Raw genomic sequence first — 26,899 nt, 5'->3', positions numbered from 1 at the left:
ACCAGAGAGGTAGGGAGGTGGGAGCAGGCCTGGGGATGAAGCTCTCAGGAGGTGAGCATTCAAATAGAACCTGTTTGCTTTTCTTTTGCAAGTTATTTTAAAACTTAAAATTGGAACACATGAATATTTAAATATGCTCAATGCAACATACTGAATTTAAATTCAGCTACCTTTGACTTATCTTCAAACTGAGTTAAAGGCTATACCAGGTATGGCAGAGAAGAAAAGCAACTTGATTAACCACAAGTTTTAAAAGACATAAGTAAACAAAATCAAAATTCTATCCATTGTTTTGAAGAACATTTATGACTTTACAGACATCACCAAAAAGTTATAAAGTCACATAAAAACAATACTCTAAGACTTGTTTGGGGAAAATGAGACACCTAGAATCTGATGTTGTAATAGTTCAGTACTGCGTCTCAGCTGAGCTCTCCCCTCATTTTGGATATATTACGTAAAGTAGGACTAAATGGAGAAATCAGGCTCTAGGGGCATGTTTATTCATTTGCCTTGTTCTCTCTCCAGTCTGTCATCATCTCACTTTGTGTTGGCAGACGATGCCTCCCTTCTGGGGAGAGAAGGCACCTTGTCTTTCAGTTCTTGAAGACTTTTATCACTAATGTGCTGAATATTTTTATTACAACAACTTATTTGCAAACTGGTTAACACCAACAATTTCAGTGGTAGCATTAGTGGCAATAGATTCCTGACAAAGCTAATGTTTAAATCTAATCTTATTCCTACTTTTCTTTTGGACACTTGCTACAATTCTTTGCCCCAAAGTTTTAAGAAATCAAGACAAGATACCACAAAAACAAAATACATACAAAGCAATAATAGCTTTATGTGTATAGGCCAATCTTATACACATAAAACAATTTAAATGCAAATGAGCAAGAGTAAAAATTAAGTCAATCTCGTGTAACTAATTCTTTTTAGGATTCTGCCAGAGTACATGAAGAAAAAGACACACTGACAAAAATAAAAGAAGATTTAAAGCAGAACCAAGTTTCCCTAAAGTAGGATTTGGCTTTCTCCTAGAATATGAATTCAGTTTGTGGGGAGCAAGGAAGAGTGGTACAGGGGTGGGAGGATTAGAAGAAAATACGGGAATGGGGAGCTGATGAAAATAAACGTTTAAAGTTACCTAGTTCAACAAATGAGATCACTCTTGAGGTTATCTTTCCTCTGCTTTTCCTAATCTCAGCAATTCAAGCCTTAGTCACTGTCAAGGGTAATTCAACCCTGGAGCAATGGGCTAGGACTAGGGTTGAGGCACCAAAAAAATTTAAAGCACTTTGGGAAATGCCTACAGGGTGAAGTGAGCCAGGATTGAAAAGACACTGGCTGGCAAATTCTACTTTCTTATCATAGCAGGTCTCCCAAAATCACAGTATTATGTGTAAAGTCAGTGTGCTATTACAGAAAACATACAATCATAATATGAGGCATGTTTTGTACCAGAAAAATTAAGTTCATATAGTTCATCCTGAAAGGATGGAATGGACTTCTTATTTAGGAGACTAGAAAGGATATTTGAAATGAAATTATAAAACTTCAAAGTATTTTTGATAAACAACTACTACATGATAGTCTAAAAAATAGCAACATTAAAAAATTAAGGAACAGATAGTGCCACGTATGCATGTATGTACAGTATGAAAAGGCATTAAATTTGGAAATTGTTAAGAATGTTACAAAAGCTCAAAGCAATGCCCAAGGCGTGGTGAGCTGTCAGAAAGAGATGCCCCACACTGCTCCAGGCTGACCAAAAGGGAAAAAGCACCTCCACTGATCCTGACCTGCACCTTTAAATGGTTCAGGGGACTAGAGCTGTGCCTGCAAGGGCACTGCTTAGGGACTCAGCCACGTGGAGCCCGATAGTCATCAAAAGAGACTCAACTTCAACTCTCCCAAACAACATAGGGATTTTGGAGATGGTCCACCCAACTTTATTGGCTTTTTACAAATCTGTGATTCTGTAAGTTTTCATCTTCCTATAAATTACAGAGGCTTTTAGGGATATGTCATTTCAGAGAGGTGTGTAGGGAAGTACGAAGGTCTTCTGGTTGATGACTGGGCTTCATTCAATAAAATTCATCTCTGAAAAATTAGGTACTTTAAACTATACATATAGTAATAGTATGAGCAGTGAGGGATAAAAACAAAATAATGTTCCTAGACATCCTACAATTAAGTAGTTCTAGGAAAACTTTTTTGAACTGTTCAGATATTACAGTGGAAAAATCTCAAAATGAAAATATCTAAAGTTATATTGTTAAATGAAAAAGACAAGTTGCAAAACAACACTGTATAATCCCATTTAACAGAACTAAAAATAAATCTTTATTCTTTGTGTGTATATTAATACATATTTGAAAATGTTCAGAAAAAAAGATTGGGGAAGACATAAAAATGAACTGTGGTTGAGGAGGTGAGACAGGGAACTTTTACTTTTTTTTTTTTTTAAGTTCTTTTTTAAGATTTTATTTTATCTATTTATTTATCTTTAGAGGGGGAAAGGAGAGAGGGAGAGAAACATCAATGTATGGTTGCCTTTTGTGCATCCCCTGCTGGGAGTTGGCCTGCAGGGAACCAGCCTGCAACCCAGGCATGTGCCCTGACTGGGAATTGAACCGCGATTGTGTGGTTCGCAGGCCCGTGCTCAATCCACTGAGCTACACCAGCCAGGGCGGAACTTTTACTTTTTACTCTGTGTTATATAGTTTTGTACGTAGTTGAAACTTGGGATAAATTTGATCAAGAATGGATACTGCTTGTACTAAAACAACAAATTTTTCATGTAATGTTATAAAACTGGTTCATCATAAAGCCTAGCCAACTGATTTCAGAGTCAAGCAAATGGTTACATTATTATGTGAAAGAGAATGCATCTTTATTTAAAGGGTGAAGATGGAACACACTCATACCACAAATAATGTGGTTATATGCTATTGTATAGTCTAATCATTAAACTTCCCCTGAGCACTTCACTGGGTTTGAGCCAGCCTTGAAATCAGTTACTTGCTCAAGGCAAGTTGTTATTTATGCCAGGCCCACAGAAAAGACAGATGATTTAATTAATTTTACTGCTTGTGTCTCTCAGTGGAAAAACATTTCATTCACAAGGCTTATGTAGGCCTATTTTACCAGCCATTGATACACTAAAAGCAAAACACTCAAAGCAATGTTTTAAAAATACCATTTATGCATACCTGATAGCTTCTGCCATTTTAGTGCTTTCTCTTTTTCTGTCATCTGTTAAACGCCGTATAAAATAAATAAAGTCGAGACCACAGCAGAAGACACTGCCCACGGCGCTGAGCAGCACAAGCTTGCTGTCGTCGGCAGCAGCTGTGCTCAGGGCGCTCTGGACTTCTTTCATTACCTGAAAGTCACCAAAAGTTAAAAGTGGCAAAGAGTATTTTTGATACAGAATTCTAAAAGCATTTCATTATGGAGTAACCTGGATTCTACAGAAAGTGCATTTACAGTCTAATACTGTTTCCTGTGTATCTCCCATAATTTAAAATTCACAAATTTCTTATTTCTGTAACCAGAGATTAGGGATGGTAGGTAGAGAATATGATTATATAATTATGAATACAGTCTAATTAGAAAGATGTATGAATCTGTTACCTTAATATTCTAATCACTGTGCCTCTCGGTAGACAAGGCAAGTTATACATTACAAGGGTTGGCAAAAGTCAGTTTACAGTTATGAGTATGGAAAGCAGTTTATTCTTGTATTACTGTTAATAATTGTATTACATATTTGGATTAAAACTGTAAACCTATTTTTGCCCACCCCTGTATATGCACTAGATATTTCTACACTTTGGACAGCAGGTGGCACATTCAATCAGCTGAAAGAAACTAGCTCAGTCCTCTGCATTTTTTTGTTGTTCAATACCCATCACCACACATGAGACAGAAATCCCAATGGTTTGGTGCATAAGTACATGAAAACGGGAGCATTCTGGATGGACAGTACTCTGAAGCATTAACTAAGGAATAGGCTCTGCGGTCTAAAAATGGAATGGGAGCCAGCCCCAAACATGTTTGTCATGTGACCATGGCCAGAAACTCAAACTTGACGTAGTCTAGTTTTCTTGTTTAGGGAAAAAAGTTGACCTGGCTGCTCAGAAGTGGAGAAAAATTATTAGAACTTAAAATTTGAAGGTACAATGTAGGTTCAAATACTTCTGATTTAAGATGTATCAAAGAATTAGTTTTTGAACCTCTACAAGTACTAGTTTCCTTTGATCCTTGAAAGCTAACTTTAGCAGGTACTATTAGCAACAAAATCACTGTAGCTGTAATTTCCACTACCATGCTTAAGACTGACTGGGGATGATGGTAAAATATTCTGAAGGGATTGAGGCCTATCATATTTTAATCTTGTCCAAACAAAGAACACTTGGAAAATCTGAGGAAAGCTAAAGAAAAGCATGTGCACATACACATTTTACATGTAATTTCAGGGAGGCTAGATCTCCTGGAGGCCCTGCATGCCCCCAGGTTAAGAGCTTGCAACCTGGAGCCATAATTACCATCTCCTCCATGCAGAACCCTGGTTTCTGTCACAGCCTGCACCCTTGAGAATGAAGATGGACACTGGACACATGCATACTGTCCCAACTTCACTGCAGTCATACGTGTTAAAAGGACCAAGACTGCCACACTTCACCTTCACTTCCTACCTCCTGGTAGTTATTGTGCAACAGCCCAGAAAGAGAGTTAGGAAAAGCACAAAAAGCGCCAATCTGGCAGAGCAGGCCTTTGAGAAACAGGATGCAGATGCACAAATCAGCCCAAGGAACATTTCTCACCTCTGGATTTAGTGAGTTATTCTCTGATGATTTTGTTGATAACAAGATGTGGGTGAAGCCATCCTGCTTCCTGACGACAATATCTCTGTATCTGTAGGCACTTTCTGTTTGCCTCACACTGAAACGCAACCGCTTGTCAAAAGGCTGGTCTCTTCGGTCGTCAAGAAATTTCCTTTTCCCGGCTGCCCCTCCTGTAACAGATGTCTGTATGTTGGTTGTTCCATTGGCTGTTAATGTATCCATAAATGGAGATGTACCTGCCAAGAGTTTGAAATCACAGTGGTCTCTGATGTCCTGCTACTACTTTCGCTCCCTAGTGTTGTCTCTGAATTAGGTAAAAATGTTCCTCACAAACTCAGAATTTAATGTTTTTATACAAGAATGTTAAAAATCAGAACCCTTGGTAAGTCTTCTTTTAAAAAGGCATTTGTTTGATATCAAAGTCTGACAAGGAAATCACCCTCTTATATTTTGCCTAAAAAATACAGATGAAAAGGTACTTGCTGAAAAGAAGCTACAAAATCTGAGACTTTTGAGGAATGGAATTAAAAGAGAATGGGTCTCATTAAGAGTACCTATTCCAGATATGAGAGGGTGAAAGAAAAAAGAAAACAGATTCAAGAAAACACCTTCTTATTAGAGCTGAGGTTGCCTGTCATTTCCTTTTCTGAATGCAAGACCGATTTGTGAAGACACATGAGGCAACCATCCATTTCTGAGGGGCCCTACGAATGTGGTTCCATGGCCACCACTGCAGACCACTGCCCCCAGGTGGGGCAACTCAAGATACCCAGGAGTTCCTTCTTCTCATGCCCTGGGATGTGACTACTTATGATGTCTGTCCACAGATCCTAGTTCTAGATTTTCAAACACCTTTTAAAGAGCTAAAGACTGCTCTCTCTCCTGCCAAAAAAAAAAAAAGGTTCACTAGTGTCCCCACCTGTGTCAGCTCCTCAACATCAAACTTGGTTGCTGTTTTTCAATCCATCTTAAAAATATAAGTGCCCTGAATTTAATATTTATTATGATAAACTTAAGAGTTTTATTTAGTACTTTCCTACGGTTATAAAGAAATGTTAGGGTAAGAACTCAAGTATTAAGTAAATAATTATTCTACTATTTCATATAAACTGTCTACATGTATATTATCTAACCAGGTAATGAATACAGAGGGCCCCTGATTTGAGGAAAAAAGGGAAAGAAATGTATGAAAATGGGACCAGGCTAATTAATAAAATTAGCGTTGCAGAAGATCTCTGAGGGGAAGAACATGATAAATATGAATTGGAAACACTTCCTCCCAAGTGAAAGAAAACAAGCCAAGGCCACCAGAGAAGACTGAGACATTAAAGAAAGGTCCAATAATTTCCTAGGTAAGACAATATGACTTGCATTCAATTGGCAGAAACACCTTGGGCTTTTATTAATCAATTTTTTAAAAAAACTCGAAGACATTCTAATACATGTACAAGGTTCAAGAACCTAAAAATATAAAAAGATACATGGTGAAAGGCCTCCTGCCACCCCTCTCCTACCCCCAAGGTGCCATCTGTCCAGGGCCCTCTACCTTCCGATTAGCCTCTTGTCTGGTTTCCAGGTTCCTTTGAGCATCTTTATGTATAGTGGACTCTGAGAAAAATATTTATTTGATGTGAATTCAGAAATGTTCTCCAATCTCTTCTACTCAGATATCCACCTGTAGTCTGCTTGTGTTTTCAGTACTACTCTCTGTTTTCATGTCCACCACAGCCTGACCTGGTCTAGAAGTATACTCGCTGCCTCCTTTCTCCCCTTTATCTGCCATTCTTCAACCCATTCTAATTTGGAGCTACACAGCTGCTACGACCAGAAAACTTCTTGAATACAAAGAAATGGATCATGGATGATTATGAACCAGAACATAGTTGCCAAGGAGACAAGGGGTTGGAGATAAGTACTTGGGAAGTGGTGCCCAGAAATGATGGTTGAATTGAGAGTAGGAACACCAAAGGGAAGAGTGAGGAATGAGGAGGGGAGAGCCATATGCAATGTAAGGAGACAACAGAGAAGCAGGAAGGCAACAGTAGGCTTCCAAAAGGAAGAAGAAAATGCCATGGCAACGGGATATGGCATATACCATAGAGAGATAAAGAAAAATGTGGGGTGGGGAGCAGTGAGGAAGGGAGGAGATTAGAGGTCATTCAATCAACTTGGACAAGTTGTTTCACTAGAGTGCTAAGGGTAGAAAAAGCCAGACTACAAAATTCAGAAAGACAGATAAAAGTTGTTAAATAAAAAACATAAATGTTCAAATCAAGAATTTGTTGAAATGCTGTCTGAAGAGAAATATAATCACAGTTGAATGGACACTGACATTTAGGTGATGGCTGACAACAATGACTTCCCTGACTAAAAAGAGATCACATCGAGAAGACTCCTGCACAGACGCAAGTAGAAGGTCATATAAGGTGGGGGTGAAGGGTGACATGACAGAGGTGAAATGACTGGAGACAGGCTGGAGGATCTGGCTTTCTTGAGAAGAATTTCTTGTGCACTACACACATAGTAGGCTAATAACAGGTTAGAGCTGTGTGGGTCTTTTGGTGTTAGTGACCCAAACTGAATTTTTAATTGGTGCAGTAAAGCACAGTTAATAATAATCCCAGCAACACAGGGGCAGGGGTCTTGGGCTCAGATAGCAGCCTTTCTCCAGGACAAAGCCCACTGGCTTTGGATCAGTCCTTTCCACTCCCAAACTGTTCTTGCTTCCCAGTGTTATTTCTTTTCCTATTTTAAAAAGCCGCACATTCCTTAACTCTCCAAGTAATTTTCCACGTGGATTCCTTCCATGGAAACAGGATTCCTAGGCTATGAGGTCCATGTACTCTTTATATGTCAGTCAGCAAAACCCAACATTTTCTTTGCGCCTATGGAGCTATCCATGGTCCTGCAAATTAAAAAATGGATTCATATCTGCTCATGCTGACCAGAATTGTTGAACCTGGCTTTCATTTCTCTGTTAAAACTGGTGTCACTGTGGTCCCTGCTGATTTCAGAACCTATGATCTTGCTACACCTCCCCCAACATAACTTCTGGGACCCCCTCTGTCCACCTATGGAGCCATGTAACTTCTAACTGTGGCCTACTTAGGTAGAGAAATATTCACAGCAGTATTGTGTCTTGGAATCAGACCGCCAACACTAAACTAGGTTCTGCCCCCTGCTCCCCACCCCCATCACTTATGCTCTTTGGCCACTCAATTATGACAATCTAAACACAGCATTCTTTCACAATCCATCCAGCTTTGTGCTTACCCCAGGGCCTTTGTGCTTGCTCTTCCCTCTGCCTAGAATATGTCCTTGCCCTAGAGGGTCACATGGCTCATTTCTTTTGCTCATCTGGTAGCAGGTCAAATGCCACCCCCTCAGAGAAGCCTTCTTGAACCACCTACCTAATGAGTGACCCTCCACCCAATTACCATTTGTGTTTTTGTAGTGCTCCTCACCAAAGTTATTTCTCATTTGGTTTTATTTATAGTATATATTACAATATGTCACACAGCTCCATGAAAGCAGGATGCTTGTCTGTTTCATGCACTAATCTATCCCTAGTGCTTAGAGTGTGCAGTGTTTACTAAAATGGTCCCTTTCGTAAAGTCCCTTTGGTCCAGCTCCCTCAACTCAGAGGAGAGAAGGCAAGAGGTCTGCTCCATATTACACAGCTGACTGCCTCACACCAATCTGGGGACAGAGAGTTGCTGCACTACAGAGCAGAATCAACTGACTGAACTTCAAAGGCAAACTTTGAGATTTGGGGCAAAATAGCCTCACAATTTAAACTGTGAGAATTTAGTGTGGCTCACCAGACCAACAGCTCCAATGAAAACATAGAAGAAAAAATTGTTTCAGTGAACTGATAGTTTCTTAAGGATCTGAATTCAGAGACAGTATATTAGACGCTTTCCTAGTATTTACTGGCATAAAACTCAGCTAGATAAAAAATGCAAACAAATTTCAGGGTCTGTGCTAAAAAACAAGTTTTTTTTTTTACATACTTGAGAGCAAAAAAGAGACCCTCAAATGTATTATTAACCTGTTAAAACTGACTGCTTTAAAAGCATCGTTCTCTAAAATGAAATGTGGTTTCTGCTTCTAGCCACAAGGGGGAAACATATCTGGATCTCCTCACTTGCCAGTGAGAACTGGAAAAGTTACAACATCCAAGAAACAACCATTTCAGACATAAGACAACAGGCAGTACAGGATCATGCTCCCATAGTGAAGGGGAACAAACCAGGAGAGCCCAACAACCCACTGGCTTGCTGCTTGGAGACCATTTCCACACTGTGGGTGCCATGAGAATCTAGACACAGCTGGGCAAATGCTGAACTGAGAACACACACTGGCTGTGAAAGAGACCAGGAAGCTGTCACTTGTGGGACACAGTATGGAAAAGGAGGGAGCTGCATAGAAAGTTTCAGAACTGCCTAGGGATGCACTAGAGGTGAGCACCATCTGAGCATGCAGAGGGTTAAGTCCACACAGCCTGGAAGAGAACAATTACTGGTAAACTGAGTAACTTAAAAAAGTTCACAAAGCCTGGAAGCCCTAAACAGCTGGAGTGGAAAAGATTTCACTGAATACCTGGGGCTTTGGGTAGAGACCCCAGAAGAGGTACGAGCTAGATTATAAAGTATACCTGAGAACTGAACTAATAAAGCTTAAAAACAAGCCTTCAAAGTATCAAATCCACATGCAAGCAACAACTGGCTGACAAAACAAACCTAAGACTTTTAAAAGCATACAATAAAACCCAGCACCTCAATATGTAAAAGTCACAACATTTAGCAAGCAAAATTTGCTAGACATGCAAGGAAGTAGGAAAACATAACCAAGATCAAATCAGTTAATAGAAAGAGACCTAAAAATGAGAGATGAAGGAATTACTAGAAAAGGACATTTCTACAACTGATATATAAATAACCTGAGTGTGCTCAAGGATTTAAAGGAAAACATAAACATGAAGAAATGAAAGATTAGAAATAAAACTTCACTGGCTACATTTAATAGGTTGGATACAACAGGAAAAAGATCAGAACTTGAAAACATATCTGTTGTCTCTATGTGAAATGAACAGAGTAGAAAGAGAAATTACAGTAAATAAAGCCCAAGTGCTCTGTGGGATAACATCATGCAGTCTAGCATATGTGAAATCTGAGGCTGAGAAAAGGTTTTCACACACAAGGTGTTTCTGTGTAAAAACATCTGTAGGGAATAATGGCTTAAAGTTTTTCATATTTGTTGAAAACCAGAAGCCTACATACCCAAGAAACTTAACAAATACCAGTCAGGACAAACACAAAGAAAACCAAACTATGGTACATCATAATCAATCTGCTGAAAGCCAGTGATAAACAGAGAATCTTCAAAGCAGGAAAAGGAAAAAGACGTAATAGTCACAACAACATAAAAACTATATTTATATCTTTGGAAGTATAGAAAATAGAAGAAAAAAGAGGGACATCTTTAAAGTGCATGAAGGAAGAAACATCATCATAGACATAATAGTATATATGTAGCATTAATATCTTTCAAAAACAAAGGATAAGTAAAATCTTTTCCAGACAAAAGCTGAGAGAATTTGTAGCCAGCGGAGCTGCAGTAATACTAAAGGAAGTTCTAAGGACAAAATGGTATCAGACAGAAGCTTGGATATATACAAACCAGTAAAAAACAGCAGAATTGGTAAATATATGGATAAAAATGAACCTGTACAGGCTACATATAAAGTTTAATTAATTAAAAGTGGAAAGTAGTAACTGACTGGCCTAATCACACACACACAAAAACACCTCTCCCTGCTTCCACACCAACCTAACAAAAATGAGTAAAACTCATTTTGTAATACACTATGCAAATACTTTAGAGTACCTTCAAGAATTGACAACTTTCTGGAAAGACAGAAATTCTTAAGACTAATCTCTGACATAGCATAAACAGAAAGAGAGAAATTACCAGGACAAGGTAAAAGTATAGTTATGAAAGAACCACCTCTGAAAACCACTGTGGATTGGCAAGGCAGGGAACTGTTGACTATGAAGTCTGAGTTAGCATCAGGGAAAGGAAATCTGCCAAATGCATTTGTACTCTGATGCCAGAACCTGACAGAGATGACATAAAACAATGCATTTACTATTTTTCCTTATTACTCATGACATCAAAATCCTACTAACACCAAATGTTGTGAAGCTATCTTTCTCCATTTTAATTCTAATACACTTCCAATCACAATTTCAGTGGTTAAGAGTTGGTTGGAAGACAAGCTTAAAATCTTTTTGAAAAGAATAAGGAGTGCTATATACCTTACTAGTTACGTGGTATGTAACTGCATTAAGGGCATGGTTCTAGTACAGGGCAATATATTAGACTTTCCAACTAGACTTCAGCTTAAAAATGTAACTCCTACGATGATAATATATGCATTACAAATCAATACAAGCCAGTATGGACCATGCATTCAGTAAGTGGTAATGAAAACTTGGTAGTTAACTCTCTCCTTCCCCTTACCTGAGGACATTTTTTCAATGCATTCGGAGAGAGACAGTGGAAGGGACAGAGAAAGGGAGAGAGACAAATATCCACGTGAGAAACATCAACTTGTTGCCTCCTGTATGTGACCAGACTGGAGACTGAACCTACAACATAGGTATGTGCCCTGACCAGGAATCAAACCTGCAACCTTTTTGTCACAGGACAACACTCCAACCAACTGAGCCAAAACCAATCTGGGGACAGAGAGTTGATTTAAGTCTTCATTTAATACCATATACCAACATAAATTCATACAACAAAAAAGAAAACAAGAAAAACTGATCTTACAAGTAAAAATGAAACAATTAGGAAAAATGAAATCAGAGATGGTAAAGAAAACACACAAAGTGGTGTATTTCTGTAAGGTGTGTCAAATTCTGCCTTTGTAATTCCACTTTCAGAATTCTAACAAAAGGAAAAGACATTACATGAGGACATGTTTTTCAAAGAACTTTACTTTGAAAATGGAAAACCCGTAAAGAGCCCTAAATTTAATAATAGTTAAACAACTTACAGTGTATATCCACTGCATCCATGATTAAACCGCCATTGTATTTATGAAGATTTCAAAATACAAGTCAGTAAGTATATCATAGTAGCTACCATTTATATTACACATCACATCTGAAAGGTGAGTGGTGAAGATCTTATTCTCGAACTTGTGTTCTTTTACTTTTTAAAAACATATTTATTTATTTAGAGAGAGGGGAAGGGAAGGACAAAGAGTAGGAGAGAAACATCAGTGTGTGGTTGCCTCCCATGTGTCCCCCACTGGGGACCTGGCCCGCAACCCAGGCATATGCCATGACTGGGAATTGAATCGGTGACCCTTTACTTCACAGGCCCGCACTCAATCCACTGAGCTATACCAGCCAGGGCTTACTTTTAAAATATTTATTGTTACATCCCCAAGTACATTTCAATTTAGGGTTGTTTAATCAAAAGTTGATAAATTTAGTTAAGTTGTGAAGGAAGTATAGGTCTCAACTTCAAAAAAGTTCAAAACTCTTTTTTAATCAATCTTGGATATTCATGGGCATTACATTCTTTAGCTTAGAAAGCAAGCCCTGTAGTTTCCATAGTTATTATCCTTATAGAGTTTGATATTTCCAGAGTTATCTACACTCACTTAACCTAATTCCACCTAATTATTACAAAGCCTACCATTTTACTCGCATTATTGTAATTTGCAAACTGAATTTACGAAAACTTCTCAAATGAACATGAACAGTGAACTACAGGCTTTAAACACCAGAATCCCATTTTTTTCCTACATGTTAAATGAATCCTTTATAAGTAATCATGAAAGTCTCTTTGCTGAACTCATTCTATTACAGTTTCCTTGTCCATACAGACTTCTGGGTTTAACGGTTATACAAGGTCTGTCCAAAAAAAGTCCAGCCATTGTTAATATAATGAGAACAGTTTGCGTGCCACTGATACAACCTGGTAGCTAAGGTGAGTGGACTGGAACGCATGTACATGAATCGTGAAGACTTCACTGTATTAGTTAGTAGGTGTGGTAGATGTCACTGTCTGAGCATGTGTGCTGTGTGGCTGTCACATTCAAAATGACTGAGCAAATTGAGAAATGAATCTGCATCAAATTTTGCATTAAGCTTGAACACTCCTCCATGGAAACTATTCTGGTGATTCAGAAGGCTGCAGCTATGGGCAACTGGTGATTGGCAGCTTCATCACCATGACCCACCCACTCATGAATCACATCTCATGTAGTGTTTTTTGGCGGAACATCCGATCACCCAGGAGACTCAGCCCCCTACAGCCCAGATTTGGCACCCCATGCCTTCTGGCTTTTCCCAAAACTAAATTCACCTTTGAAAGCAAAGAAATTTCAAACTGCTGATAAAATTCGGGAAAATACAATGGTGCAACTGTTGGGGAATGGAAGAACTGTGTGAGGTCTTGAGGTGCCTACTTTGAAGAGAATTGACGCATCACTATCCTATGTATAATATTTCTTGTATTTTCTTCAGTAAATGGCTCTATTTTTCATATTATCGTATATAGCTGAATGAATTCTGGACAGATCTCATATATGCTCATTCTTAGAATATATTATCAGTGCTGCTACAATGTTTTGCTTCAACAGGACCCATATAATAGGAATAATTTGAGGACGTTGCAAATTTCACTTGTGTTTGACTGATTTTATCTAGACCAAGTTGGTGACAACCACCCTCAGGTGAATCTAGCTGGGCTCAGGAATACACAAACCCACACCTCCAACAGGTACCACATCACATGTACGGCTTTCCATGATTTCAGATCCCATTTCCAGCACACTTCACAAGAAACCGAGACCCAAGAAGCCCTTTGAACACTTACTTCCTTCACCAAACTGCACGACTTCTTCGAGATAAAGTGCTACATTTATTGTAGTTACTTAGGTTTTTCTTAGCCATTTAGCACGTCAGTTTATCCTATCATTTTTATTAGGTTTCTGTCTTATTGCTATAGGTGCCAACGACAGTTTCTGAATGTTGGGCATGGCCCCTACCCCATTTCCCTCATAAGCCCTGTGGTTTTTAGTGCATGATTTGGCAGTGTGATTTTTAGGAATGTATATGCTGTATTACAGCAGAACTGGCTCTAAGTTTTCTTCCCATTGCTCAGTATCAAAGTCTTTTTTTCTCTCTGATGTGAGAATTTATTCACAGCCATATTTTAGAACTGGCCCTAAAATTAAGAAATCTAAACACATAAAGCAGCCAGCAATTGCTCAATGAGGAGTAAGGATGGACATGTTACAAAATCAAGCCCCACATTTAGAGAGCACTTGATTTTTCATGAGTTAAATTCTTCCAGGAGGAACTTCCTAATATTACACAAGGGTCCACCCATATTCCACTAAAAAAACACCTGGACATAGCTGTTCCCACTCCCAAATACAGGTAAGGAACCAGGAACAAAGTGGGCCTCCAAAGCTCACTGAAACTGAATGAAGATTCTCGAACAGTAAAGAGCCAAGCGTTACATTTATGTGCTCCAAGGCCCGTAGGTGGATTCTCCTTCCTCATTCCAGTTACTATAGTGTAGCATTCCACTTCCCCTAGTGTCTAGCTACTATGAGCAACTGTTTATTCTCAGTCTAGCCTAGACTACTGATGGTCACTTGGGCTGTTCTTGTATCTGGGTGATTGTAAAAAGCTGCAATGAACATAGGGGTGCTTATGTTCTTTGAATTAATGTTTTGGGTTCCTTTGGATATATTCCCAGAAATGGGATCACTGGGTCAAAAGGCAGATCCCTTTTTAATTTTTTGAGTTACCTCTAAAATGCTTTCCACAGTAGCTCTACCAGTCAGCATTCCCACCAACCATGCAAAGGGTTCCCCCCTTTGTCCACATCCTTGCCAGCACTTGTTTGATTTATTGGTGATAGCCATTCTCACATGTATGAGATACATGAGGTATCTCATTGTGGTTTTAATTTGTATTTCTCTGATCATTAATGGCACTTTTCATGTCTGTTGGCCATCTGTATGTCCTCTTTGGAAAATTGTCTATTCAGGTCCTTTGTCCATTTTTTAATTGAGTTATTTGGGGTTTTTTGGCGTTGAGTGTTGTAAGTATAACTTTTGGAATATTAACCTCTCATCAAATGTATTGGCAAACAAATTCTCCTACTCTGTGGGTTTTTTAAATTTTATTGACAATTTCCTTTGCTGTGCCAAAACTTTTTAGTTGGATGTAGTCCATTCATTTTCTTTTGTTGCCTTTGCCTGGGGAGATATATCCAATAAAATATTGCTACAAACAATGTCTGAGACTTTGCTGCCTATGTATTCTAGGGTTTTTATAGTTTTGGGCCTAACATTTAAGTCTTTGATCCATTTTAAATTTATTCTTGTGTGTGGTGTAAGACAGTTGTCTAGTTTCACTTTTCTGCACATATCTGTCCAATTTTCCCCAACACCATTTATTGAATAAACTATCTTTAGACCATTGTATGTGCTTGCTTCCTTTGTCAGATATTAACTGACTATAAAGCTGTGGGTTTATGTCTGGGTTCTCTATTCTGTTCCCATTAATCCATGTGTCTGTTTTTATGCTGGTATTGTGCTGTTTGATTACTATGGTCTCATAATACAGTTTGATATCAGGTGGCTGATTCCTCCAATTCTGTTCTTTCTCAGGATTGCTGTTGCTATGCAGGGTCTTTTATGGTTCCATATACATTTTTGAACTATTTGTTCTAGTTCTGTGAAATGCATCATTGGAATCCTGATAGGAATTGCATTGAATCTATAGATTGCTTTGGTTAGTATGGACATTTTAATGATGTTAATTCATCCTATCCATGAAAATGGTATGTCCTTCCAGTTATTTGTAACTTATTCAATTTCTTGTCTTTCATTTTCTGATTACAGGTTTTTTATACCCTTGATTACACTCATTCCTAGGTATTTTATTCTTTTTGAAGCAACTGTGAATGGGATTGTTTTATTAATCTCCTTTTCTGTTAGTTCATTATTGGCATATAAAAATCCAATGGCTTTCTGAATATTAATTTTGTATCCTGCTAGTTCAACTCATCTATCAGTTCTAGTAGTTTCTTAGTGGAATCTTTGGGGAATCTCTAGATACAGTATCATGCCATCTTCAAATAGAGACAGTTTTACTTCTTCCTTTCCAATTTGGATGCCTTTTATTTCTTCTTTTGGTCTGATTGCTGTGGCCAGGATTTCCAGTACTATGTTGAATGAGAGGTGAGAGCAGACATCTGTCTTCTTCCCAGTTTTAAGGAGAATGCCTGTAGTTTTTGCCTGTTGGGTATAATGCTGGTAATGGGTTGGTCATACATGAACTTTATTAAGTATGTTCCCTATATTCCCATTTTGCTGTTTTATCATAAATGGGTGTTTGATTTTACCAAAAGCTTTTTGTACATTTACTGATATAATCATGATTTTAATCCTTCATTTATGCAGTAAGTCATAATTATTGATTTGTGAATGTTGTACAATCTTTGCATTCCCCCTTAGGACCACTTTCCCAGTGTCCCACAGATTTGGGGTTGTTGTGTTCTCACTGTCACTTGTTTCAAGGTATCTTTTGATTTCTTCCCTGATTTTGTTGTTGACCCATTCACTGTTTGACAATATATTATTTAGCCTCCACGTCTCTACATGTTTTCCAGTGTTCTTGTGATTGATTTCTAGTATCATAGCACTGTGGTCAGAGAAGATGCTTGATATAATGTCAATCTTCTTAAATTGAGACTTGTTTTGTGCTCTAACACATGTGGTCTGTTTTGGATAACGGTCCATGTATATACTTGAAAAGTACGTATATTCTGCTGCTTTGGGGTGAAACGCTCTGAAGGTATCAATTAAATCCATTTGATACACTGTGTCATTTAAGGCTTCTGTCTCCTTGTTGATTTTCTGCCTGGAAGATCCATCCATTGACGTCAATGAGGTGTTCGAACCCCCAACTATGACTGTATTTCATCAAGAAATATAGATTTGCTTTACATATTTAGGTATTTCAACATTGGGTGCATAGTGTGTACTATGGTTATATCCTCTTGCTGGATTGTTCCCTTTATCATTATGCAGTGTCCTTCTTTGACTCTTACTATCATTTGCTTTCAAAGTCTATTTTGTCAGATATGAGTACTGCTACCTCAGCTTCTTTTCCTTTCCCATGAAATACCTTTTTCCAACCCTTTTAGTCTGTGTGTGACTTTTGAACTGAGATGGGTCTCATGGAGGTAGCATACATATGGGTTTTGTTTTCTTATTCATTCAGTTACCCTCTGTCTTTTCGTTGGAGCATTTAAGCCATTTATATTTAAAGTGATTATTGATAGATACATATGTAGTGCCATTTTACAGTTAGAATGTTTTTCTCTTCCCCTTCTCCCCATCTTTTTCTTCTACTTCTTCAAGCAAGCCCTTTAACATAGTTTGTTGTACTGGTCTGGTGTTAACAAACTCTAGCTTTTTCTTGTCTGGGAAGCTCCTCCTTTCTCTTTCAATTTGAAATGTTAGCAGCTATGCTGGATAAAGTGGCCTTGGTTATAGGTTCTTGCTTTCTATCACCTTGAATATTTCATACCTCTCCCTTCTGGCCTGAAATGTTTCTGTTGAGTAATGAGATGCCAATCTTACTGGTGCTCCCTGTAGGGAACTACCTACTTTTCTCTTATGCTTAGGATTCTCTCCTTGTCTTTAGGCCTTGTCATTTTTATTATGATGTCTCAGGACAGGCACCTTTGGGTCCAACTTGTTTGGGAGACCCTGAGCTTCCTCAATTTGGGGCTTTTTCCTTTATCGGATTAGGGTAATTTTGGGTCATTATTTCTTCAAATAGGTTCTTGATCCCTTGCTGTCTTCTAATATTTCCACGATGCAGATGTTGTACTGCTTCATGTTGTCCAAGATGTTTCTTAAGCTCTCCTCACTTAAAAAAAATCTTTCTTTTTTGCTGCTGCTCTGCCTGGGTATTATTTTCAACCTTGTCTTCCAAATCCCTCATGCAAGCTTCTGCATTATCTAACCCACTCTATTCTTTCCAGTTTATTATTTATTTTAGATATTACATTCTTTATTTCTGACTGGTCCTTTTTTATTCTTTCTGTATCTTTTTCTATGCTTTTGGGTGTCCTTATAATCATTACTCTCAATTATCTGCCAATCACTTGTTAAACCCACGAAGCTGTAATCCGAAGCTCAGGCTTAAGCTCCACAGGAGGTGGGGCAGAGTAATTCCTGTGGGCCATTCTTGCTTCCCCTCAAGCTGATGCCACTTGGAGAGGACTGCTCTGCTTGAGAAAGATGGCTTCTGTGGTATGGGGAATGCCTCAGCACAGGGATCCTGGCAGCTGTTCCTTCAGTTTTCTCTCCAGAGCCACCAACCCCAGACTTTCCTCAAGCGTCCCTTGTCCATACTGCCCTCCCTCTGTTGGAGGCAAGGATAATTGGCTGCAAATGAAATTTTGTGCATTAGCTCTTTAACAGGCCCTCTGATACTCCAGCCATCTCTCCCTGGCAGACAGAAACCTTGCTGCTTTTCACAGCTGGATGCTATCTGGGTTCCTTTCTGGGCCTGGTGCAGTAAGCTGGGGAGCCCAGCTTGGAGCTCAGACCCCACACTTCTTGGGGGGACACCCCAGCCACTGAAATAGCCCTCCAGATCTCCAGCTGCTGCCTGTGGGAAGCCAGCAAACCCTCCCATGCCTATGTTCTCCCTAACAGCGATGTTGTGGTGAAGTGTTTTTTTCCCATTTGTCCATGTATAAGGCTTTTCTCCAGCCAGTGTTCAGTTGGTTATTCAAAATTTCTCTACCATTTAGTTGTAATTCCAGATTGGTCCTGGGAGGTAGTTAGCGTAGCTCTTCCTACTTACTCCTCTGCCATCTTGGATCTCTACAAATGCATCTCTTACAGTGGGTTGCACTGGAGAAGTTTGAAAACACAGCTTTAGACTGCTGAGTACCTGTGTGTGCAGTGTACATTTTGTCAGAAAGGTTGAACGTTGCTTCTGGCCATGCCCCACAGATCAAGGTCTTTCCTGGCAGCTCCAGCCTGGACTCAGTATTCCCCCTCTTGGACACTCTCTAGCCACTTTTGACACTGAGCTATAAAGAGCTGATTCCTTTGAGGAGGAGAGCACCACTGTGCCTGGACCCAAGCACAGCATCTAACACTTGGTCACAGGCCTCTGGGAATCACACCTTCCCCTCATTTACCAACAGTGTGGGGAAGAGATAGGTGCATTAGATACATTATTGCTGTTGGGAAGGCTTATTTATATCCAGTTATCCCCAGCCTTAGCCAGGCTTCTGCACAGTTCTCGCAATTCCCCTCATTTTCACAGTAACTTTTCCACATCTTGACTCCTCGATCAGCTTCTTTGCTTCTCTAGCTTCTAGTTTTGCTTCACTACACTGACTGTGGCCAACTCTATGGCCACGATAGTTTTCTTCAAACCTTTTATTCAAGTACTTTCTCTATAAAACTAGGACCCCCCCCCCAAACCCAACTTAGGTAAAAACTTATCAGATTAATAGTTAAGATTTACCCTACATTGAGTCTCTGTTGTGTCTGACTTTATCTCCTAAGAATTAACCAGGCATCCTGCTTCAGGTTGCAGGCATGACCACTTGTATCCCAGCTACCTATCAAGAGCTAGAGGCATCCTTAGTGTGACGAGGGCCGCCTGGCACAATTATCAGCACTTGGAAAAAAAATACTGCAAACCATTCATTAAAGAGAAAAACAATATCTAAGAATAGAGGCTGCATAAAAGCTATCTTAGTCTATGAAGCATACAAATAATTCCTTGAAACAACTAAATAACTTATGAGTGCTAGAAAATATACTGAAGGCAGATAAATGGAAAACTGTGAAATAAATTAGTCAAAAGCCTGATAACAGAGAGAATTAGGAAGCATTTTGAAAGTCAATAGAAAAAAACAAAAATCAGAAACTGTGGTTTCTTCCATTAAAATTATTCTGTTTAATAACTTTTCAGAGAGAACTCATCTAAAAATATTAAGTACAAAAGGGCAATGAAATTTAAGAAATTTTATTTTGAGATGAAAAAGTGGCAATTAATGAGACCAGGTAGCTTTAAATAAACTTTAAGACAGTTGTAATTTCCTAAAAAGTTATTAAGACCAACCTGAATAAAAGATTTACAAACCAAGACACACATAATAATGTAATGCTTGATACATAAAATACGATGTGTGGGTAAGTGTCATCTATAGCTTGGGTTCTCAACCTGACTGTACAAAAGAATCACTGGCCAGCTTTGTAAAAAATGCTTCATGGACCACAGTCCTAGCTACCTGGGTATACTGGGAGTGCAGCACACGCACCTTTCCAAGATTCTGATGCACACCGAAAACTGAAAACTACTGTTCTAGGGTAAATAGGTTTGGTATCTTTCACTGATGTGAAAGATAACATACTTGTTAAAAACAAGATATCCAGTGTAACCGCCCCCCAAAACTTACATCAGAAAACTAAGATTAGATTAGCACCAATATTTCCTTCCTATCAAAAGGTCATTAAAGTCCAAATAATAAATATAGATAAATAAGAGAAAATTAAAAAATGTGACATATGAAAACATTAGAAAAAATGCAGGGAGATGCTAAAGCAGGTAAGATTATTTGGAATATAGAGAAACTTGAAATATTCAAAGATATTCAACATAATTGTTCTTCCTAAATAACGAATTTAGTGAGTGAAACAAAGGAAATAGTGAAAACTCAGGATCTGGGAGCCAGCAGTGAGTGCTGGTCACCACCAAGAGGATTATACTGCTTTCCTCTTTATAGCATTTAAGGAAACATGTTCACAATTTCACAGTTAAGTAGCCTCAAAATGTGGAAACCCAGTCTAATGGTAGATTCTTATATTCCTTGTGTTTATAATGTTTCACAGTTAATACCATTCAGGAGAGTAAACATTTCCACATTCTGATTAATCATCTTTCCTCAGAACACACTTCCGTTCCACTAACATTTTTTTCCTTATTCTTCACTAAATGCAAGAGAGGAAATCTCAGTGATCAATAGTACCAGTTTCTCAATGAAGGTAATCAGAGGTCAGAGACAACAAAAGGCACAAGGGGTGGCAAGTGACTTCCATGGGCTCATCTGTGTTTGCAGGCATGCAGTCCTGTATTTCGTGAAGTCTCTATTTTATTAGATAAAAACCCAAGGTTCAAAGAGCTTGACTGCCTTGCCTGAGGTTAGTAAGGGGTGAGGAGGCACACATTCAGATCACACCCAGGTCCACCAGACGTACGAAATGCTCTCTCCATCATATGCAGTTGCCTACTACCTCAGTAATGACACAGGTATGTGAAAAGCTAAACAGCAACAGGTAAATGATATGAAAGTGTGATGAGTGATAAATGTCTTCAAGAAAGTTAGGAGCATTTCCAGGTTATATTGATTAAGATTTCCAAGAGTTGAAATTTAATGGGTTCTGCATATAGTAAGTACTCAGTAAGTGGTTGTTGAAGATAACTGGTAAATAGTAGAATACAGCATATTGAGGTACTATGCCATTAGCAACAAAATTGAGATGGCCAGATACATATTCCAGGGACTCTAACGAAGGTTTATTATTTTTTAAAAATGGATGGGACTGAATAACCTGAAGCCACCCTTTTAACAGTTATGCTAAGTTAAAATAAAATGTTTAAAAAGAATTGTGGACTCAAAAAGAACAACAACAAATTTAAAAACAAAAAATAACCAGAACTGCCAGAAAATCAAACTGTATAGAAGTCCGACATCCAACGTATTAAAAGAAGAAACATTCACCCAGAGGCAGAGACAGGCAGCTAGCGTGGAGAGGACATGCGGTCAAGGTGGCAACCAGCAGAGTGGGCAGTCCCATATTTGCATGCAGATAAACTGGGAGGAACAACTGGGGAGGGAGACAGACCATGCAACCCAGGGATCCAGTGTGGGAAAAGAAAGCCTCAAAACCCTGACTGTAAAAAACAGTGGGAATTGTGGTAGTAGGAGAAACTCCCTGTCTCATAGGAGTTTGTTGGAGACTCACAGGGTCCCAGAGCGTACACAGGGTCCACTCACCTGGGAATTAGCACCAGAGGGGCCCAGTTTGTTTGTGGGTAGCGGGGAACTGACTGAAAGCCAGCCAAGAGCTGAGAAAGCAGCGTTGTTCCCTCTAGGACCCCCCACCCCACACAGTGACACAATGCAGCAAAGTTGGTTGCCTCTCCCTGATGAATACTTAAGGCTCTATCTGCCCCTTACTACATATATAACACCAAGACCAAAAACAAAAGAAAAAAAGCAACGCCCAAATGAAAGAACAAATCAAAGCTCCAGAAAAAATACAACGAAGTGACAAAGAGATAGCCAACCTATCAGATGCAGAGTTCAAAACACTGGTATAATCAGGATGCTCACAGAAATGGTTAAGTATAATCACAATAGAGGAAAGAGTGAAAACTATGAAAAATGAAATGAAAAATGTACAGGGGACCAATAGAGAAAGAAATGAAAACGGGACTCAGATCAACAATTTGGTCCAGAAGGAAGAAATAAACATTCAATCAGAACAGAATGAAGCAAAAATTAAAAACGAAACCAAAAAGCAAAACCAGGAGAGGCTTAGGAACCTCTAGGACAACTTTAAATGTTCCAACATCTAAATCACTGGGGTATCAGAAGGTAAAGAGGAAGAGCAAGAAATGAAAAATCTATTTGAAAAAATAATGAAGAACTTCCCCAATCTGGCAAAGGAAACAGTCTTCCAGGCAGTTCAGGGAGCTCAGAGAGTCCCAAAAAGATCGGACTCAAGGAGGAACACACCAAGGCAAATCACAATTACATAACCCAAGATTAAAGATAAGGAGAGACTTTAAAAGCAGCAAGAAGAAAGGAGATAGTTACCTAAAAAAGGAGTTCCTTTACCACTATCTGATTTTTCAAAATAAACCTTACAGGTTAAGAAAGGACTGGAAAGAAGTATTCAAAGTCATGAAAAGCAAGGACCTACATCCAAGGTGACTATCCAGCAAAGCTATCATTTAGAATGGAAGGGCAGATAAAGTGCTTCCCAGATAAAGTCAAGTTAAAGGAGTCCATCGTCACCAAGCCCTTATTACATGAAATGTTAAAGGGACTTATCAAAGAAAAAGATCAAACACTATGAACAGTACAATGACAACAGACTCACAACTATCAACAACTGAAGTTAAAATAACAAAAACAATAGGTAAGTAAACAACTAGAACATGAACAGAATCACAGAAATGGAGATCACACGGAGGGTTATCAGTGGGGAAGAGGTGGAGGGAGAATAGGGGTAAAAGGTACAGGGAATAAGAAGCATAAATGGTAGGTTCAAAATAGACAGGGGAAAGTTAAGAATAGTATATAATGGAGAAATGAAAGAACTTACTTATATGTATGACCCATGGACATGAACTAAGGGGAGGGGACTGCTAGACGGGATGGGGGTGCAGGGTAGAGGGTTATAAAAAGAAGGAAAAAAGTGCACAACTGTAATAGCATAATCAATAAAATATACTTAAAATATTAACTCTAGTCCTCAGGGCAATAACAAAGAAAACAGCTAGAACTATACATAAAGGAAAAAACAAAGGAAATAAAATGGCACTTCAGAAAATAATGTTCACATTCAACATGAATGATAGAAGGCAGTAATGGAATAATGAAGAAAAAAGACATGAGATTTATAGATAACAAAGAGAAAATGGCAGACAAATTCTACCGTATCAATTATGACAAACACTCCATTTGAAAAGTAGAGAGACTGGCCATGGCTGGTATGGCTCAGTGGATTGAGTGCTGGCCTGCAAACTGAAGGGTTGCAGGTTCAATTCTCTGTCAGGGCACATGCCTGGGTTAGGGACCAGGTCCCCAGTTGGGGGCACACTAGAGGCAACCAACTGATGTTACTCTGCCCCTCTTTTTCTTCTTCCCTTCCCCTCTCTTTGAAAATAAATAAAATGTTAAAAAAAGTGCCAAGTACTGACAAGAAAGGATAAAAAGCTCTACTTCAACCATGCTGCCTATGAGAGAAAACACTCTAGATATGAAAACACAAACAAGTTGATAGTAAAAGCCTGAAAAAGATTAATATACTATACAAGACAATACCAGAAAAGACCTGTGACAGCTATACCTTGAGGCAAAACAGACTTTAAAACAAACTAGCTATTGGAGAAAAAGGACACCTTATAGTTATAAAAGCGTCCAACCATCAAGAAGACAGTAATTAAAACAAACATGCACCTACCAAGGGAGCCTTAAAACGAAGCAAATCTGGTAGAACTGAAAGGAGGCACTAACAGTTCAACAATAGTAGCTCCAAGTTGGATCCCTACTGTATACCATATGTAAAAATTAACTGAAAATGGAGCAAAGACTTAAATGTAAGTGCAAAATATATACAACTCTCGGAATAAGACAGGTATACATTTCTGTGACTTTGGATTAGACCAACTATGATACTAAAAGTATAAACAACCCCGCCCACCTAAGAATAAGTACATTAGACATCATTAAAATGAAAAACTCATTCCTTTAAAAACCACTATAAAAAGAAAGTAAATGACAACTAACAGGATATGAGAAAATGTTTGCAAGTCACATGTGTTATAATGGTGTATAATATCCAGGATATATAATGAGTTCATACAACAATAAAAAGACAAATAACCTAACTTAAAAATGGGCAAAGGACAGGAATAGACACAATCTCCAAAGACATGTAAATGACAAACAGGTACATGAAAAGATGCTCAACAGTACCAATCATTAGGGAAATATATATGAAAAGGACAATGAAATACCACTTCCCACCCACCAAGATGGCTATGATGAAAAGGAGAGCTACAATAGCAATGACAGGCCAAGTGTTTGTGGGAATGTGAAGAACTCAAACTCTACTACATTGCTGGTGGGGATGTAACATGGTATATAGATGCTTTGGAAAAGTTTTGCTGCTCCTCAAATACTAAGCATAGAGTTACTTTATGGTCCAGCATTTCCATTTCTAGGTATGTACCCGAGAAATGAAAACATATGTCCATGCAAAAGCAGGTACAAAGATGTTCACAGCAGCATTATAGCTAAAATGTGATGGCCACCCAAATGTCTATCAACTGATGGATAAAATGTGACATATCCACAAAGGAAAATTATTCAGCCAGAGAAAAGGGAAGAGGTACTCATTTATGCTGTGACATAGATGAACTTGGAAAACATTATGATAAGTAAAAGAACAAAGACATAAAATCAATGCATTTGGTTTCATTTATATGGACTCTCCAGAATAGGGCAAGCCTATATAGGCAGAAACTAGACCAGTAATTGACAGTGGCTGGGAGTAAGGCAGAAAAGAGAGTGACTACTAATGGGAATGGGGTTTCTTTTTGGAATGATGAAAATGTTCTGCTATTTAATAGTAGTGATGGTTGTGTAACTCTGTGAAAATAAAAATTTGAATTGTATACTTTCAAAGGATAACTTATATGGTACGTAACTTATATTTGATTTTTAAATGCCAGAAAATAAGCATCTATCAAATACCAGAACCTCAAGATAGTTGTTAATATATATAATTAATATGAATGTTCACATTCAGCTTATAAAAGGTATCAAAACATTTAAAAATAGTGAAAGTCTGAAATATTTAAATAAAACTATTACAAGGGAACATTAAAGACATATTAATAATAAACTAGAAGTTGTATGCATAACACAAATTTTACTCAAGAAAATATAGCCATATATAAAAAAGACAAAATATCTTTATTTTAAGTTGGGTTTATTTCAGGAATGCAAGGTTGACTGTGTTTTAGGAATAAAGGTGGGGGATGGGACCCAATATAATTTACCTCGTTAATGGAACAAACAAGGAAAAAATCTCAATAGATGCAGATAATTCAATCATCATTTATGACATAAATTCTCTGCCCCCTCCCGAAATTAGAGTGGAACTACTTACTAGTGATGGTCTCAATTAACTCTTCTTTGTATTCCTATCCTTTGCCATGGAAACTATTACATTTTTCTCCCTTTGTGGATTGGCTGACTGTCTCAGCCCCTTAATCTGGAAAAAGGGGGTTTGAAAGGGACTTTAAACAGGAGGTTGCTCTCTTGTGTCTTTGCCACTGCAAGAAGAATTCTGATCATATCAGCCTGCTCCAGGAGGAAGAAAACAATCTGAGTCACCCCAGCCATTTCAGCTGAGGTCATTTATGAAAAGAACCAGATGAGGATTTTAAGTATTTAACCTTATCCGAAGCAGTAAAGCACGGGCTCTTGAGTTACACTTTCTCACTCTTTCCTAGCGCTGCCACTAACTACTGTCCCTGAGGAAGATGCACTTTTCTCATCAACAAATGGGGATAATAATACCTCACAGAGATATTCTGTGAATAAATGCTTGCTAAGTGTAAAGCATTTATACTAATCCCATTCAGTGTTTACTAAACACTGAATGAAGACATACTAGATTTATCACATGCAGAATATTCTACTTTGTTCCATGCCCTAATCTTTTGAAACTGTTTGTTACACAGCATTATTATGGTGACGCATAATTGATATGCCAGATACAGAGCACTTGTAAAACTCTACAGCAACATTAATCTTAATGAGGAAATCTTAAAATTTTTCCTACAGAGGTAAGGGCCAATACAGCAATGAACAATATGAAAACAAAATTATTATTATAAATGTCATTTATAATAATACCAAAGTATTTTATAAAACCCAAGAGATCTATCTAATAAGACATAGAAGATCTCTACTCAGAAAATTGTAATACATTTTTATGTATTTATATAAAAAATGTAAAGATGCCAATTCCCCTAAATAATCAGATGGAATGCAATCTCAATACAAATTTTAGTAGGTTTCTCCCCAGGGAGTGGAAATTGGCAAGGTGATTCCACACTGCATACAAACATGGAAAGGATTTGTTGATCCTTTCCAAG

At 38.3% G+C, this 26,899-nt stretch overlaps 1 protein-coding gene across 2 annotated transcripts in view; it reads right to left on the bottom strand.

Annotated features, from left to right (window-relative positions):
* CDYL (chromodomain Y like) overlaps positions 1 to 26,899 on the bottom strand; it is a 130,363-nt gene that overhangs the window by 12,886 nt on the left and 90,578 nt on the right. Inside the window, exons 3-4 of one of the 2 annotated variants that reach the window (XM_037045353.1) lie at positions 4,836 to 5,092; positions 3,219 to 3,391 (exon numbers count right to left, since the gene is read on the bottom strand). In XM_037045353.1, coding sequence (XP_036901248.1) covers positions 3,219 to 3,391; positions 4,836 to 5,092 — 430 coding nt within the window. The remainder of the gene's footprint in view (positions 1 to 3,218; positions 3,392 to 4,835; positions 5,093 to 26,899) is intronic. The other variant, XM_037045354.1, reaches the window with a different exon arrangement.

The sequence above is a fragment of the Sturnira hondurensis genome, unplaced genomic scaffold, assembly GCF_014824575.4.
Source record: "Sturnira hondurensis isolate 20B ecotype Veracruz unplaced genomic scaffold, ASM1482457v3 Scaffold0004271, whole genome shotgun sequence".
In the NCBI taxonomy this organism is placed as follows: domain Eukaryota; kingdom Metazoa; phylum Chordata; class Mammalia; order Chiroptera; family Phyllostomidae; genus Sturnira; species Sturnira hondurensis.
Note: the sequence above shows the minus strand (reverse complement) of the source record. Positions and strands in the feature narration are given on the sequence as shown.